We start from the raw sequence: 17,191 nt of genomic DNA on the forward strand, positions 1-17,191 counted from the left end.
CTACCCAGTCCTGCACCATCCTCACAGTTGTTATCTTTAAGCTCATGAAAACCACAATGCAAACAAAAACGCATTACCAAGAGTTGATGACAACTCATCATGACCTTATAAGACCCGGTAGAACTGCCCCTGTAGGTTTCTGACACTGTACCTGTTAATGCGAGAAGGAAGCCCCATCCTTCTCCTGTAGCGTGGCTGGTAGGTTCAAACTGCTGTCCTTGTGGATTGCAACTCAATGCATAACCGCTCTGCCACAAGCTCCCAATCCTGAGCCCAGGAAGGCAGTTAATTATTAACATCATGTTGCTCAACCTTTACGGCTGCTAACTGAAAGATTAGAGGTTAGAGTCCAATGAGAGGTGCCTAGAAAGGCCTGGAAGGTTACTTTGTAAAACCCACCATTGTATTCAGTATGGAACTTAATTCTACCTTCACAAACATCAAGTCACCACAAGTCGGAATTGACCCTTTGGTAATTGTGTTTTGAACACATGGCTTCTTTTAAACAGTAAGAAGAAGCCACAAAGGGAAAGAGCTGAGATGAACGAAAAAATATCACACACACACACACACAAACAGCTATTGAGGTTGTTTAAGTGCAACCAAAAACCTCATGAAATTTAGGTTCTTGGTTTGGAGATGTAGAGTTAGGGTTTCTTGGAATATCCTAGTCAATTGGCCTAATAACATGGTAAATACTCTGTTCTAGCCCATGAGGTAGTGACTAGGGACATAAAAGCTTACAAGCGCCAATTAGTATCTATTCACCTGGAACAAAAAGATGGAGAGTCAGGTAGAGAAGGAAGGCATGAAATGTGTTAATTGCTCCACGAGCAACTGCTATCTTGGCCTTGACACAAGAACAAGTATTTGGTGCCCAACTACCATTACTGAATATTTTGATCAAGGATTCCATAGAATAATCTTGATCAAAAGGAGGGAAATCTAGAACGGAATTTCAAATTTTCGTGAACTCCAGAAATTCTGGAGTCACACTGTTTAAAAGAACTTTGGAAACGATTGCCCAGTTATAATCTTTAGGCTTTACACCAAAAATATCCCCTAAAGTCTCCTTTGATGATACCAATAATTTGTTTTAACTGGTAAAATATGTCTGCCTTGAGCATTGGGTTCTGTTAGGAATATCTATAGAGCTCAAGGGATGAAGGAGCACTGGTGGAACTATGTGGTTAGTGCTGGGCTTCTAACCACAAGGTTAGCAGTGCAAACCCACCAGTCACCCCATGGAAGAAAGATGAGGCTGTCTGCTCCTATGAAGATTTATAGTCTCAGAAATGCTATGTTGGGTTCCCTGAATGCATGGCAATGAGTTATATATGAGATCAATTGGCAGTAACAATTGGAAAGGTTTGACAGGAATATTAGGGCAGTAAAATATTATTGTAAAGGAAGAAAGTATGTTTTTTATAAAAAGAAAAACAGTAAAGCAGAAAAAACTTGGAATGGTTGTAAGATTGCAATGAAAGTAAAATATAATGGCAAAAGGACAAAGCAGAATGGATGAAAAGGAATGGCACATAAAAATCAAATCACAATATTGGATATGAGTGTGGAACTAGCACAGAAAGTAGGGGAGGGGACCAAATTTCAATCAAAGAAGAAAGCAAAAAGGCTTGAAAGAAACCAAGAGTGAGAGAGAGAACACTCATTTCTTTGTGTTATTGCATATATGTGTATGTCTATGTATGTATGTGTATGTATGATCAAAGATTACAGCCTTCAGTATAGATTACAACTCAATGTAAAAAGCCCCAAATCTTCACAACCAGTAGATAATAGGTAATATTACCAGTAGGTAATATCAAGATAAATAGAGAAAAGTTTGAGGTTGTCAAGGATTTTATTTTGCTTGGATCTACAATCAATGTTCATGGAAGCAGGTGTCAAGCGATCAAACAACTTGTATCATTGGGCAAATATGGTTCACAAGACCTCTTCAGAGTGCTAAAAAGCTGTGAGGTCACTCTGAGTACTACAATGTGCCTGACCCAAGCCATGGTATTTTCAGTTGCCTAATATATATGTGACAATTGGTCATTGAATAAGAAAGATCAAAAAAAGAATCAATATACTGGAGTTGTGGGACTGGAAAAGAATGTTGCAAGTACCATGGCCTGCCAAAGGGACAAATAACTCTGTCTTGGAAGAGGTGCAGCCAGAGTGCTCCTCACAGGAAAGGATGGAAAAACTTTGTCTTACATATTTTGGGTATGTTGTCAGGAGAGACTTGGAGAAGGACATCATGTTTGGTAACGTAGAGGGGCAGCGAAAAAGAGGCAGATTCTCATTGAGATAGATTGACATCTTGACAGGAACAATGGGCTCAAGCTTTGGAATAACTGTGATGGTGGTTCAGGAGTGGGCAGTTTCCTTCTGTTGTACATGGGGTCACTGTGGGTCACTATGGATCAGAATTGGCTCAATTGCACCTAACAGCAACAATAAACCCCATGGGGGCACCGTGACCAATACTTCTTAAACGCAATCCAATACCTCCCAAGCTTAGCCTGGGTTTAGAGACTCAGGACCATAGTCCCCTGGGACAGTTTGGTTCATTGGCATAATAGAGTTCATAAAATTTATGTTCCGCATCCTAATTTGGAGTGGAACAGTGTCTGGATCCTTAAAGGATTGAGAGCAAACACTTAAGATCCAAATATCAATCTATACTCTTCTGGAGCAAAGGAGAACTAAGAAAACTAAAGACTCAAAAAAGTAACCAATCCACAGGACTACTAGCCCTGTCGATTGAAATACAAATGTCAGCCTAACTCTCCTGAGACCAGAACTAAATGGTGTAGATGGGTCAAATAAAGCCAAAAAACTGAACTCACTGCCATCGAGTCAATGCCAACCTATGGCAACCCTATAAGACAGGGGAGAACTGCCCTGGTGAGTTTCTGAGACTGTAACTTTACAGGAGTAGAAAGCCTGAGGGGCAGCTGGTGGTTTTGAACTGCCTGCTTTGTGGATTGCAGCCCAACATATAACCACTAGGCTACCAGGGATCCCTAATGGGCCTTGATAGAAAAACATGGAGCAGAATTCAAACTCTTATACAGTCCAGACTTAATGGATTAAATGCAACGAGAGGACTCCCCTAGACTGTCACTGAGCCTTATACAGAGAGAAATTTAGATCAAGAAAATTGTTTGCATAGTTCTAGAAGTGGGCAAATAAATACAAGTCTAGGCAAGCTAAATGTCTGTAGGTCAGATGTCAAGCTAGAAACTTCTCTTGACTTGAGTAGCTTCAGGGGCTCAGGAACACACTGTTGGCTGCAGAAACAAATGAATACAAGACCAATGGGTCTGGCTTTTGGCTGCAGAGGCAAAGGAATTCAAGTTCAGCCAGTCAAATGATAGGCTGCTGACGACTCCCAGGATAGGCAGGCAATATGCCAGACCCAAATCCAAATAATCATAGGTGAAACGATGAGCCATATGTAAGATCCAGAACCAGGAAAAAAATACAAAAAAAAGGCAATCTTTTCCATAGCTTACACTTACTTTGGAAGCAAGCCATTTCCCCAGGAAATTTCATTTCAACTGTTCGTATCAGGTTGTGATCTGAGTACACTGTTGCACCCACACTAATCTTACAGCTGATTGGTTGCTCATAGAAGATCCTATTAGGGAGTTGATGGCATTGCATCAGATCACATAATAGGAGATTATTAGATCTTACCTGTCAAACCACTGAGAATACTGGCCCAGGCAAATTGACACAAAACCTATCATAATTGGCTTGAGATACGCCTTAAACCTTGAGTCAAAACTAGTTAGCTTTTGGATAAATAAGAGAATGTATTATCAAATAAAGAATATAACTCTCAGTACTATGCCTTGAAAAAAATCATCGATGAAACTAGTAAATGGTCAACAAGTACCACTTCACCACCAGGGCTCCTACAGAAGAGACCAGAATGATGAGCACAGCGCCAATCACTGAATGCTAAGTATAGATATTAATTTAACTAGTTATATTAATACTAATTACATATTAAAAATATGTAATTAAAACAAGTTATCAGGTAGGCAGAATAGATGTACTTATCAAATTATAATGAAATGAATTGAAATAAATCTACACATCCTAGAATTTCTAGAACCCGAGGGTTAAAATAAATAAAATCAAACTGAGGGTAACAAATCATATCGATTTGAAGGCATAGGACTATGGAAGTTAGTTATGGAAGAATAAAAATCAGACATGCTTCAAAACTTTTTATCCATATAATTAAACCATAGAAGCCCATACAGCACCAACTATGGGATGTTAAGGAAAAAAAGGTTGTAGACAAATAAGTACTCATGTGAATATGTGTCCTTCATTTGGGAGAACATTAGGGGAAAGGGTTTTTTCATTTACAAGATTTCAGAGCCTATCAACCCTTCTACCTCTCCTGAAACCACACACATACACACACACACCTGTTCTCCAGATGGATTATAAGTGAAGCCAAATTGCATAGTGGGGAAGCCATAGCAACGCAGGTCTAGAGGTGAGTATTTAAATCAATTAAATGTGCAAATATAAACAATGGCTATTCAAATGTCTTAAAGTGCATTTTTAAACCCTAAATAAAATATGGACATTTTGTCTACTAAAAATAGAGTAAGTGTATGAGAACAGTCAGGATGAGCACACCGGACTAGGCTACCAAGGACAGGAGGGCAGAAAGAGGGAACACAGCGGAGAAGAAGCTCGTGCTAAATTCTTAGCTCAGTAGTCTGTGTGCCATCAGTTCACAAAGGGAGTGAAATTAGAGCACTTGAAAAATAGAGGCTAGCTAAAATTTTTTGACAAGCTTAAAAGGCCATCATTTGAAAAAAGACTTTTCCAAATTCTTAAAAAAAGATCAAATTACACAAAATATAGTTTTAGAACAAAATGACAAAAAAACACAAAGCAACAAAGAACATAGAAATGATAAAAACAAGATAACAAAAGAAAAGCCAAACATAACAGTGATGGCAGCAGGTAGAAACAGTAGAAACTTACCCAGCAAAAGGAAAACACTCAGATTTGGTGGCAAACAGAGCCAGCTTTTATTTTTTTAAAAAAAAATACCTAAGGTATGATTCAGAAAGTTTAAAAATAAGATGGTAAATAATGAGAAAATAACAGAAAAATCAGAAGTAGTGTGTTCATATTATACAATGAATTAAACAGAACACAAAACTCAATGCCATCAAATTGATTCTGACTCGTAGGACAGACAGAGTGGAACTGCACATGGTTTCCAAGACTGGAACTCTAAGCAAATAGAAAGCCTCATCTTTCTCCTTCAGAGCAGCTGGTAGTTTCAAACTGCCGACCACAAGGTTAACAGCCCAACATGTAACCACTACGCCACCGGGAGAATTCAAATTCAGAAGCATGAAATGGAATTGAAGAAAAAATTTACCCTAACCTATGCCACAATTAAAATGAAGCTATAATAACCATATGCTTTATCAACTAAATAACACTGTTATCACTTTATATATTTTAAATCGAACACATATGAAAGGGAATCAAAGAAATGCAATAATAGTTTACAAAATAAAACAGCACTACCATCTCATCAATCTCACCGCATAGTGACTGTAAGTATTCAAGAAAGCAGCAAGTCTCACCTTTCTCCCGAGGAGCAGCCGGTGGGTTTGAACCACCAACCTTACAATTAACAGTTCAACATTTACCTGACAGGGCCATGAGAGCTCCTTTTGCAGTCAAAGTAGGTGGACATATATCTAGTCACTAATTTGACAAAATAAGCCAGGATTTAAATAATATAATCTTGAGTTAATGGAAAACCTGCTGCCATCAAGTTGATTCCACTCATGGAGTGCTTGAGTGGCACAAATGGTTAAGCATTCAATTGTGAACCAAGAAGTTAGAGGTTCACATCTAGCCCCAGGCAATTCAGAAGGAAGCCCTGAGTCATCTACTTTTGAAAACAGTCACTGAAAATTCAAGGGAGCAGGTACGCTCAGACACGTGCTAGTTCACCATGAGTCCGAACAGACCCAAGGATGACTGAGTTTTGTTCTCTTTTAATTTGCTTTATAGTTAAAGTACACTTTTTGTCATGTGAGCATATCTAGTAATAAGACATGGCACAAAGATTTATGCACCAGAGTAGTATAAAGCAATAAAATATCCAAAATGTTGACAATAAAAATACTAAATTTAGGTATTATACATTCCTTCAAACTAAATACCATATTCACTAAAATTCTGCATTAAAATAATGCTATTATAAAACTATAGATTCTGATATGTGTGAAAATGTTTGTAGATTGAAAGAAAAGTGGGTAAAGGGAGACATTGGTCAGTGTAAGATATGAAAAATAATAATTATAAATTATCAAGGGTTTGTGAGGGCGGGAGGGGAAAAATGAGGAGCTGATACCAAGGGCTCAAGTAGAAAGAAAATATTTTGAAAATGATAATGGCAACAAATGTACAAATGTGCTTGACACAATGGATGGATGGATGGATTGTGGTAAAACTTGTACAAACCCCCAATAAAATGATTTACCAAAATAAAAGAAAAATGTGCCAAAATATTTAGGTGGATTTTCTTTTGGCTGTAATATTTAAGGTGATTGTGATGATCATCTTCATACTTATTTGTATTCTTTTGTTTTTTCCTCCATGGAAATATGCTAATCCTGTAATCAAGAAAAACCAAATTAACTTAAACCTGGATTAAAGGTCTACAAATTATTAATAACTAGTATGGCTCTAAAGGAGCCCTGATGGCATAGGGGGTTACACATTGGGTCAAAGCCATAGTCACTCTGAGGAAGAAAGTTGAGACTTTCACTCTTGTAACGACTGACCTTGGAAACCCACAGGGGCAGTGCTATAGAGAAGCTGTGAATCAGAATCAACTCGATACCAGTGAGTTTTTTGAGTTTGAGAATACTGCTATACTCTATCAAAGGCTCTATTTCTCTTGGGTCTCGTGTGAAATGAAGTATAATTACTACTTCATAAACTGCCTGAGCAGTATAGTGTGTCACTGACTAGTACTGCTCTGCTCCCATGCTAAGAACACAGAAGGACGGGCCCAGTCACCCATCTGCCCACATGCGTTTGGAGTGGATAAGGGGAGAGGGGGCCGGAGAGGGAGGAGAATAAACGATGGCTGAGCCCATAGCCCTCCCTTGGGTTATTGCGTTCCTTTGACTACATTCTCATGCGGTGTGCCTTTCTCTGCAGTCCTTTTTTGTAGACCACAACAGTAGAGCAACCACTTTCATCGACCCCCGAATCCCTCTTCAGAATGGCCGTCTTCCCAACCACCTGACCCATCGACAGCACCTGCAGAGGCTCCGAAGTTACAGTGCTGGAGAGGTAATGCCATTCCCCAAGCCTAGTCTTCACACTTACTTGAAGGGAAGTCCCACCTCTTCCTCTCCACTGGTACTGCTTTGTGTAGATGAATGAATGCCAACCTGGGCTATACCGATTCACCTCCCTACACCTATCTCCTTTCTTCTCCTTTTTCACAGCACCGTCATCACTACTAAGAATCTGTCTAGTTTAAAGGAAGCTGAAAATGCAATGCCTCATGCAGTTAGCTGGCAGGCACTATTTGCTAAAGCCTAACAGGCGCGTGTACATTCTTACTGTAAATTCTTATAAGACCATGGACCTGATAGATAACGTGGTTCTCAACCTTCTTAATGCCATGACCCTTTAATACAGTTCCTCCTGTTGTGGTGACCCCCCAATCATAAAATTATTCTCGTTGCTACTTCATAACTGTCATTTGGCTACTGTTAGGAATCGGACAACCCCTGTGAAAGGGTCATTCAATCCCCAAAGGGGTTGCAGACAACAGGTTGCGAACCGCTGTGATAGATCGTGTGTGACTGACTTCAAACATCTACCTTTGCCAAGGAGCCCAGAGGCTTCAAACCTGGAAGAATCGAGAGGGCTACAGGAAAACTGCTCACCTCCTCCTCAGTGCTCTTCCTGCCATTAAATGGTCTTTTTCGTCTTTTTGTAACTTCTTCTTGTGAATTGGGTAAAGGTTTGCAGAGAAGTTTTACATCCAAGAATTAAGACCCATTTTTCACTCGTTCATTGCCATCCCTTCAGTGTGCTATCACTTAGTCCTCGTTCTCATTCGTTCCTAACCCTGCTGAACTTAGTCCTTGGTAAACGCTGCCCATTTGATCTTAAATAAGTGATTATTATAAAGCATGTGCACGTCACTATTGTTATTGCTCCCCTTAGATCGTACCTTTTTATTGTTTGGCTGGAATTGAGCCACAAGGGTAAGTTCAATTCCAGACCTGCAGGGTAACTAAGGACCATAGCCTGGGGGGTTCTACCAGTCTCTATCCAATCAGTACAACTGGCCTCTTTTATGATATTTTGAGTTTGGTTCCACAGTTTTCTCCCACTCCATCTAGGACCTCCAAAGACTTCATATGTCCTTCACCATCCACGGTGACCTTCTGCAGACGTATAAAGGACTGCCCCCCTTCCTTAGGGTCATGTTCACAGTCTTTCTGAGTCTTGCCTCTACTTCCCAACCTTCTTTTCATGGAAGCCATCAGGGCCTTAGGAGATGTGGGGCCTGAGAACATTTTTTTTTAATCAGCTTGTAGAATTGGGTTACACAGAGGTAACATATTACAAAGCTGAGTAAGGTAAAATAGGAATATTTGCAGATATAAGGCCCCACCTTAGAGGATGTTGCAGGAAAAATGGTGACAGTGGCAGTACCCCTGACAGCAATCTCCTCCAGACAGCAAACTTGAGTCTCAGGGAAGAACCTGTGGTTGATGTAGCTGTACCAACTAAAAGGAAAATGTAGCATCAGAAAGAATTTCTTGACTACTCTTCAGGAGTAGTGTTCTTTACAACCTGAGAAATAAGACTCTTCCCAGCCCAGGGCACTCATGGTTTAATTCCAGTGGAATAAAATGATTTTTTTCTTCCAGTTGTCATCTTATGCATTACTGTTTTAGGCTTTTTTCTACATGTACATAAAGTGAGATGTGTAACCTAACACTCTTTAGGTGTAAGGACTGTCTAGATATCAGCCATCCAGCTATCAGGTCCATCAATGACCAAAAACAACATCCCAACTTCTCAGCTCAACCTGTGTACTCCCTTCTCTGATATATTCATAAGCCACAAATAATATTGTCTTAGGACATAGGTAGAGAAATTCAAGAAGTAATCAATTTCAAAAATGGCATTTAGGCTTAATTAAAATATCTAAGATCTTTAAAATCATTAAGGTAGTTTCAGCATTAACACATCGTGCTTAATCACAGATGGTTAAAGAAGCTCAAGGCTCCAGTTAGATTTTCTCTCAATAAAATGAAGATGCTGATTACCTAAAGTAAGAGGAGCCTCCCTAAATATATACATTTCTTACAATTTTTACAAATTAGCTTAAAAATCTGAATATCAAAACCCCTTCTAATTGGAAAGACTAGAATGAGACCACAGATAACACTTGCATTACTTATTCCAAAATATTTAGTTGATAGTGTAAAGTAGTCCAAATTCAATGACAATAAAATCTATAGCCAGAACCTGTATAAGACAGAAACCTGTCAGAGAAAGAAAGCTCAAATCTTTCCTGCTAATAGAGAGCAGTAGAAAAGTGGTAAGCTGCATCTTGTCAAAGGCAGAAAATTTGTGAAACCATCCCATCAAGTGCCAGTTTTCCAGGTGCCATTGTATATTGAGTGACAATATTATGGATAAATGCTATGGTCTTCCACCAAGAACACATTGATTCTAACACATGATAATGAAAAGCACATATTAATGTGCATCTGTCATCCGGGTGGCTCTTTCCTGATACTCCCAAACTCATCCACTTGACAACTGACTGAGTTCTTCAGGTTTTCCAACCCCCGTCCCCATTTGACTGCCCATCCATCCCCTCTTTAGCGTCAGCTCAAATGAAGCCAAAGCTTTCACGCGGGCTCCAAGGGGAGTAACACAGAAAGAGCTGGAAGGCAGGATAGGGATGAGCTTGGGGAGCACGTCAGAAAATAAAAACAAAGACCAGCCTCTAAGAAAATAAATATCTTCTTTCTACTGCTTAGAACACATGACCTCAGGAACGAGGGTGACGAGGGACTTCAGGGTAAAAATACAGGAGAGGTGGCATGGGAAATGATGGTTGTGTTTGCTGTGGTGAGAGTTCGCTCAACAAACACTGATTAAGTGCATGGCCTGCTATGAGCACTGTGGAATGAGAAAAGCAAACATGCTCTCTCGGGCCAAAAGTACACCAAGTTACGGAACAAGAGAAATCCGATGGTGCTCGAGGGCCAAGAGAGAAGTGAGTCCACGTGCTGTAGGAATGTTCTAAAGAGACAATGGAACGCTAGCGTCAAAAAGCAAACAGGTGGATTTTGATAGGTGCAAAGACTATGCACAGACTATGCCAGGGGTCAGAGATAAGCTTTAGAAAGGTCATAGAGAAACAAGGTTCAATATGACCAGAATAGTACGTTTCCATTCACTCTGCCCTGGGTTTTGGAAAGCATTGAATGCCACATGGAAGGGTGGAATTCCACTTTTTATGGACCTCTTGAAGGAATTGGAGAGAAAACGTGATGATTGTTGTTTTTTAAAATGGTCGTTAGAGATCAGTTTGCTCATTTTCTCACCCCAGCAGAAGACTATTTCTGTCTGGAGGGGTGGGTTCAGGGCTCATTGTCATGGGTTCTATTCTTACTCAGGTCATATAGGCATCTGTGCCCTCCCAGTCCAGTAGAAATCCGTATTTTTCAAGAGACTGAAGGCAATCATTAGAAAGGCTGGAGAACTAAAGGTTCTTTCGGAAGTCATGGTCACAATCCAGTTTTAGCTGATAAGCCCCTAAACTGGGGTAACGACGGGGCACAAAGTGAAAGCAAAGGTCCTTCTGGAGGCAGAAGCTTGGGGACCTCAGCAGGTGATAAGCCAAGAGTCCTCTCCAGTTAAGTCAGCACGGCAGGCAGCCGAACGCTGGCTTCACACCGAGGACTGGAAACGTTGCGGTGGAGTGGACTCCAAATCACGGTACTGGAGGGAACTGGATTCAGCAGGGTTCTTTATTGTTGTTGTAAGTACATTATCATGCCTTCTTCAGAGGTGCTTCTGGGTGGACCCAAACCTCCATCGTATTAAAACTTTCAGTTCACTGCAGAATGTGTTCATGGTCGACACCACTCCAGGCCTCTTTCCACAGAGGAGCTATGGTTTGTGTGCCTTGGTGTTGTTCCCTCTGGAGGCCACCATTTGCTCATCTGCAAACAAAGACAAGGGGACTAGGTGACCATAAAGCTGGCTTCAGATCTGTGAGTCTCAGAATCTAGAGGGTTGGACTCTAAGCTTCCAGTATTTGCAACTAAAATAATCATAGTTTCTTAAACAATGTGGAAGTGAGATGAGTAAGAAAGCCAGGGGGAAAAAAGGCAAGTCCATCCAGATAAATTAATGATGTGTGTCAACACTGCACGCTACCCAATTAGAAATGAGGGCTCTATACAGATGGAAATAGGAAGCACAGGAATAATCGGTGGGTTATTTCTATAATCCACTATTTTTCAGCATCTTATATCCCAGGCAATGGGAATTATCTATAGAAGTTTCTTAGGCCACAGCATTGAGCCGAACTTTCTTAACACCTTCATGAGCCATGCTCTTGTGTGCTGCTTTGCTCAACTGTTTCTTTCTGTTCATAAATTCTGCTCAAGATCAAAATCAAGTAAGTCCCTGAAAAAGTAAACATTCCTCTAGTCAGGATCGTAAAAGGTGAGTTTTTCCCTCAAAAATTCAGAAGACACATCTTTTGAATTAGCCTTTACCTTGCCTGGGAAATTTCCAGGCATACTCTTGAAAGTTCTTAAGAAGATTGGAGTATGTGCAAGTGGCCCTTATATGCTATTTGGATCTTCATTTTACTGCTGTGCTGCTTCTGGGTGCAATATTGTGGTACCAATCAAGCAAGCCTTGCTGTTGCTGTTGTTAGTCTCCAAGGCGTCGGCTCCCGTTGACGGGGCTCTTTTGTACAGAATGAAACATTTCCCAGTCTTGTGCCATCTACATGATTGTTAGGATGTTTGGGGTAGATTGTACAAATCCATTTCACTGAGAGTGCTCCACATTGCACTGACCCTCTCTCTACTCTCCTAAGCCTTTGTCTAGCAATGGATTTTTCCTGACAACGTCTCCAAAGTAAGCAAGTCAACAAAAGCTGATCGTTCTCGCTTCAAACAAGGAGTCTGGTTTTATTTCTTCTAAGACTGTTTTTTTTTTAGTTCTTCTGGCAATCCAAAGTAGTTTCAATTCTCTTGGCCAAAACCACAATTTGTATGCACCAATCTCTCCATAAGGCAGTTTGTACGAAGGGCCTGGGGGTGATATCTCAGCTGACTTCACAGGGAAAAAGAGAACCAAGTTAAACACCAGCCCAAGGCCAATTCCTATGAGCTGTAGGTCAGACAGGCCTCCACCCGCAACCTTTTCACAAATTCTAACACCAATCATTCTTCCTCCAGCTTTGATTCTGCATCTCAGTGGCCACACAGAACTTACAAACAATCCTCATGATTATGGCCTATATTAGAAAAATTAAAATTACATCTAATCCATGATAGAAAATTCTGAAGACCCAGTAGTTTTTCAGTCAGAAGTACCTCATCTCAGCCATGGACACAAGGTATGCCTCTCCCAGGACCTTGGCCTTCTGTCCTGCTCAGACTATGTTAAAAAGCCATTTTAACACTCACAATAAATTCCCAAAGGGCATCCCACTCTGCCAAAGGTGCTCAGCTCTAGTTCTGTGGGTCAGCAAACTTAGCTACCCCGAATAAGTGCCTGAAGTACCCTATTCACAAGCAAGTCTCCTGCTCAAAGGCACTCAGCTTTGCTCACTCCGAGAGTCAGGAAGCCCACCGCTCTGTCTTGTGCTCTGGCCCTTGGTTCTATTGCTGCCTATCCTCTGATGCCCTTCTAGGATCACAGCTCTCCGTCTCCTGGATGGAGCAGACTCAATATACTGCATCATGGCGTCTACAGTACACTCTCCACTCCCGGCTCTTTTCTCCATGATCAGAAGGTCCCCCATTCCTGCTTCAGGGATAACTCATTTTATACCCAGAAGGAAAGCAAAACTGATGAGAGTCCAAGATTTTACAATCACCCTTAACTATGTTATAAATCACTGAAAACTTGACCATAAAAAAAATATATGTAAAAACCTGAATCACACCATCTATCAGTATCTTCCCCACCTTCTCTTCCTCAGTCTCATTAAAAAAGTGGAATTCACCCAATTTGAATGGCTCTACCTGGACGCTTGGTAAGAGTTACATAGACTATAGTCAGAAGTAACGCTGCACCCCAGTGCTAACAATAAACTTACACATAAATAAATGGATAGAGTACATAGGGTCACACATACTGCATCCTTGACCCTGTCAGGAAGGAATTCACTGCAGGTTAACAAATGGACCTTGTTTACAGTGTAATTAGCAACATAAGTGAACATTAACTAATAAGATAGGATAAGCAGAATACATCATTTCTGTTTCTTTTACCACTTTATCTTGGTCAGGCTAGAAAATTATTAATCATAAAAAATTTGGGGAAGGAAAAGTACACACCCTAAAAAATTCTTAATTATGATTGCTTTAGAAAAGGGCAAGAGTTTAGTGGGGAAGGAAATCTTGCTTTTCACTTCAAAGGCAGAAGCTAGCCATTTTGTGCAGTCAGGTTATTTGAGGGCAAAAGTGATTTCATTGGCTTTGATGACCCGAAAGAGTTTCATTCAGGAAAGTTTGCTATCTTAGGCTGAGTTCTCCAGAGAAGAAACGCCGGTGAAACTGTTGGTATTCATATACCCACAGCCATCGAGTTGATTCCAACTCAAAGAGACCTTTTATAGCATTCCCAGATAACTATAGCCTTAGCCTTAGCTATAGCTATAGCAGATAGCCTCCTTTTTCTCACGTAGGGCAGCTGGTGGTTTTGAACCACCCACCTTGCAGTTAGCTGTCAAGCATATACCTGACAGTGTCACCAGAGCTCCTTATGTATTCATATAGAGAGGTTTGTATCAAGGATGGTAGAGGTGGGAACATTGATGAGTCAGATGAAAGGCTACAGACTTCACATGACTCACATAGGTGCAGGGTTTGATGAACCCAAGACTGGTAGGTCATATGGCATGCATGCTATAGACAACTTCCAGGATTGGCAGGCAATATGGCAGGCTCCAACTCAAGCCCAAAAAACCAGGGGTCAAAGGATAAGCCAAATGCAGGATCCAGGTCCAGCAAAAAGCAAGCAAGCTTTTCTAAACTTTTCCATGTCCACTTACGTTTGCAGCAGGCCACGTCCCTAATGTATTGACTTCTCATAGCAGATCTCATCCTGGAAGTAATTACATTGTTAGATATCATCATGAAAGACTAGTACATTTTAACTCCAAACCACTGAGAATCTTTGGTCAGCTAAATTAACATAAAGCCTTATTTTAGAAGAGTCATTTTTATATTGCTTCTCACACATGGTCAAAGGTTTAGTTGGAAGTTTATACAGGTCTGACACCATGAAAATAATGCTTTAATTATTAGTAATATGTAATGAATGAGAAAGAAATTAAAATAATAATCCCTGGCATACAAGAAGTTAAAGATAGGATTATATTGTTTGTAGTTCCATGTCATATTTTACCAGTACATGACTCTGTAGATAGTTTCCATGCCAATAAAACTCTATATTTTACAATAGAGTTACTATAATTTAACTTGTCTCTTTTGTATACATTATGTTTTTTGGCCAAATATGTTGAACAGCTCAAATATACATCTCTCTTTTTTTGTTTCCTTAAGATGATTCTGAAAATCATATAATTTTAGTATAAACTAAAAAAGAATCTAATGATGTTACAAATAAATTGGGCTTTTCCTCTGGATGTGCCGGTTTGTTTACCAACAGGTCTCCAGTGTTCCTGGAGAAAGCAGTAGCTGATTATTAACTAAATTGTTATCTAAAACATCATTTGTAATCACTTTTTTTTAGAAAATTGCACCAGTTTACATTTCCAAATTGCTATGCAAAAGAGACACATATTTGCCAGTTACTAAAATCTACTTTCTGAGAATATATTTTGTTGTGTCGAGAGATCAAATTTTTATAAAGTTTTCATATTAAACATTTTAATGAATGAGCCCCAAATAAAATGATTTTTTAAAAAAAGGAACCGTGAAAATGATTCCTACTGAAAACTCAAACAAACAAAACCTTAACTTACTGCCAGTGATGTGATACTGACTAACAGTGACCTTACAGGACAGGGTAGAACACACCCTGTGAATTTACCAAGACTGAAACTCTTGAGGGAGCAGAAAATCACATCTTTCTCCCAAGTTGCGGCTCATGGTTTTGAACTGCTGACCACCAGAGCTCCTCTACTGCAAATGAAGCTCTACCAATTGAAGAAGGATAGTCTGAATGTCTTGAGAGAGACAGCCCTCTAGGAGAAAATATACATATGTATCCATGAACACACTCACATCTGAGAAATTCAGTAATAAAAAAAGATCAAGCAAATGCCAAGGCATCCAATGAGTCATTGTAATTTTGGTTTTAAAGGAAATTTCATTATTTGGGGCATTTAAATGTTAGAAAAGCAATGTGAGGCACTGCGTAAGGCAGTTTGCTCTTGGGCACTGACTGAAGATGGGCAATGTGAACCCACTGAACATGCTTACAAAAGACAGGCCTAGTGATCTTCCATAAGATTACGGGCATAGAAAGTCTCATAAAAAGCCATTATACCCGGTAACACATGGGGTCTCCATGAGTTAGAATGGACTAGTCATGAATCATTTTGTTTTTGAATTAAAAATAGTGCCTTCAGTGAAATCCACATCAATCACTCAAGTATTCAGACATCCATCTCAGAATGGATCATTTGCTTTACATCAAGTCTATAAAAATAGAAGAACCATCAACCAAACCAACCCACAGACCCTCTGCCCTGGCTCAATTCCAACTCAGAGCAAGCCTATAGAACAGAGTAGAACTGGGCCATCAGGTTTCTGAGGCTGTATATATTTTCTGTGTATTTGTTTGCTTTTAATTTTCAAACAGTTTTATTGACAGATAACTCACATACCATAAAATTGAGTGGTTTAAACATATATATAAAGAGTTTTGTAATCAATTTTTAAGCATTTTCTTAATTTTTTTTTTACCCACTATGACTAGCTTCCCTTTAGCCCCCAACCTCTCCTGACATAATTAAATCTAGTTGCTGTTTCTATAGATTTACCTGTCCTGAATTTTATATAAAGAAAATCATACCCCAAACAACAACAATGGTAACAAACAAAAACACAGACAAATCTCAACCCAACAGAAAGCAGAAGATAACAGAAACTAAAACAAATAAAATATGAGCCAAAGGGGAAAGCAAATAATAATATGCTAAAATTAACTTAACTACATCTGCTGTCCACTTTCCAATTCACCTTTATCTGGTCCCAAACTCCAAAGCCAAACACTGCTATTGAGTGGGTTCCAATTCACAGTGACCCTATAGGACAGGGTAGAACCGCCCCTGTGAGTTTCCTAGACTGTCAATGTTTACAGGGGTAGAAAGTCCTTTCTCCCGTGGAGCAGCTGGTCATTTCAAACTGCTAACCAACATGTAACCCCTATGCCACTTGGGCTCCTGATAATAAACATTGTTAAGGACAGTGGTCAAGGGTGGTTGAGAATCCAATAAAGGCTTAATCTGAATGGGGCCTCTGCAAATGGACTTTGGGCTTTCACTGTCATCCATAGCCTTCTGCAAACCAAGTGAAAAGAACTTAAGCCATATTACAATTCCCTCCTTTTATCTTGGATTTTATTATTTACAATCCTTGGGTCACATGTGTGGGTGTGCTCCTTCCTTCCGTGTGGACTTGGCTGACATCTCACTTAGATGGCTATTGTTTAAGACAAGTCTCTAACAAATGCACATGGATGGGGCCCCCAATGAAGGCCCTCTGGCCGTAGGCCAGGGATATGAATAACTTTGCGAGCATGCAGACAGAGTGCAGTGGAAAGTGGATTGTTGCAGAGCCAGTTAGATTAAAATCAAACACCTTAGTATTTGAACTCCCTTTTGACTCATTTTAAATTTGCTCCGGTT

The 17,191-nt window shown here is 39.9% G+C and overlaps 1 protein-coding gene across 1 annotated transcript in view; it reads left to right on the plus strand.

Moving 5' to 3' along the window:
• Nucleotides 1–17,191, plus strand: part of HECW1 (HECT, C2 and WW domain containing E3 ubiquitin protein ligase 1) — a 436,908-nt gene that overhangs the window by 332,172 nt on the left and 87,545 nt on the right. Inside the window, exon 17 of the mRNA XM_004708163.4 lies at nt 7,237–7,371. Within this exon, the coding sequence (XP_004708220.2) occupies nt 7,237–7,371 (135 nt within the window). The remainder of the gene's footprint in view (nt 1–7,236; nt 7,372–17,191) is intronic.

This window comes from Echinops telfairi, unplaced genomic scaffold (genome assembly GCF_000313985.2).
Source record: "Echinops telfairi isolate 266 unplaced genomic scaffold, ASM31398v2 ScPeMD7_7;HRSCAF=31, whole genome shotgun sequence".
NCBI classification, from domain to species: Eukaryota; Metazoa; Chordata; class Mammalia; order Afrosoricida; family Tenrecidae; genus Echinops; species Echinops telfairi.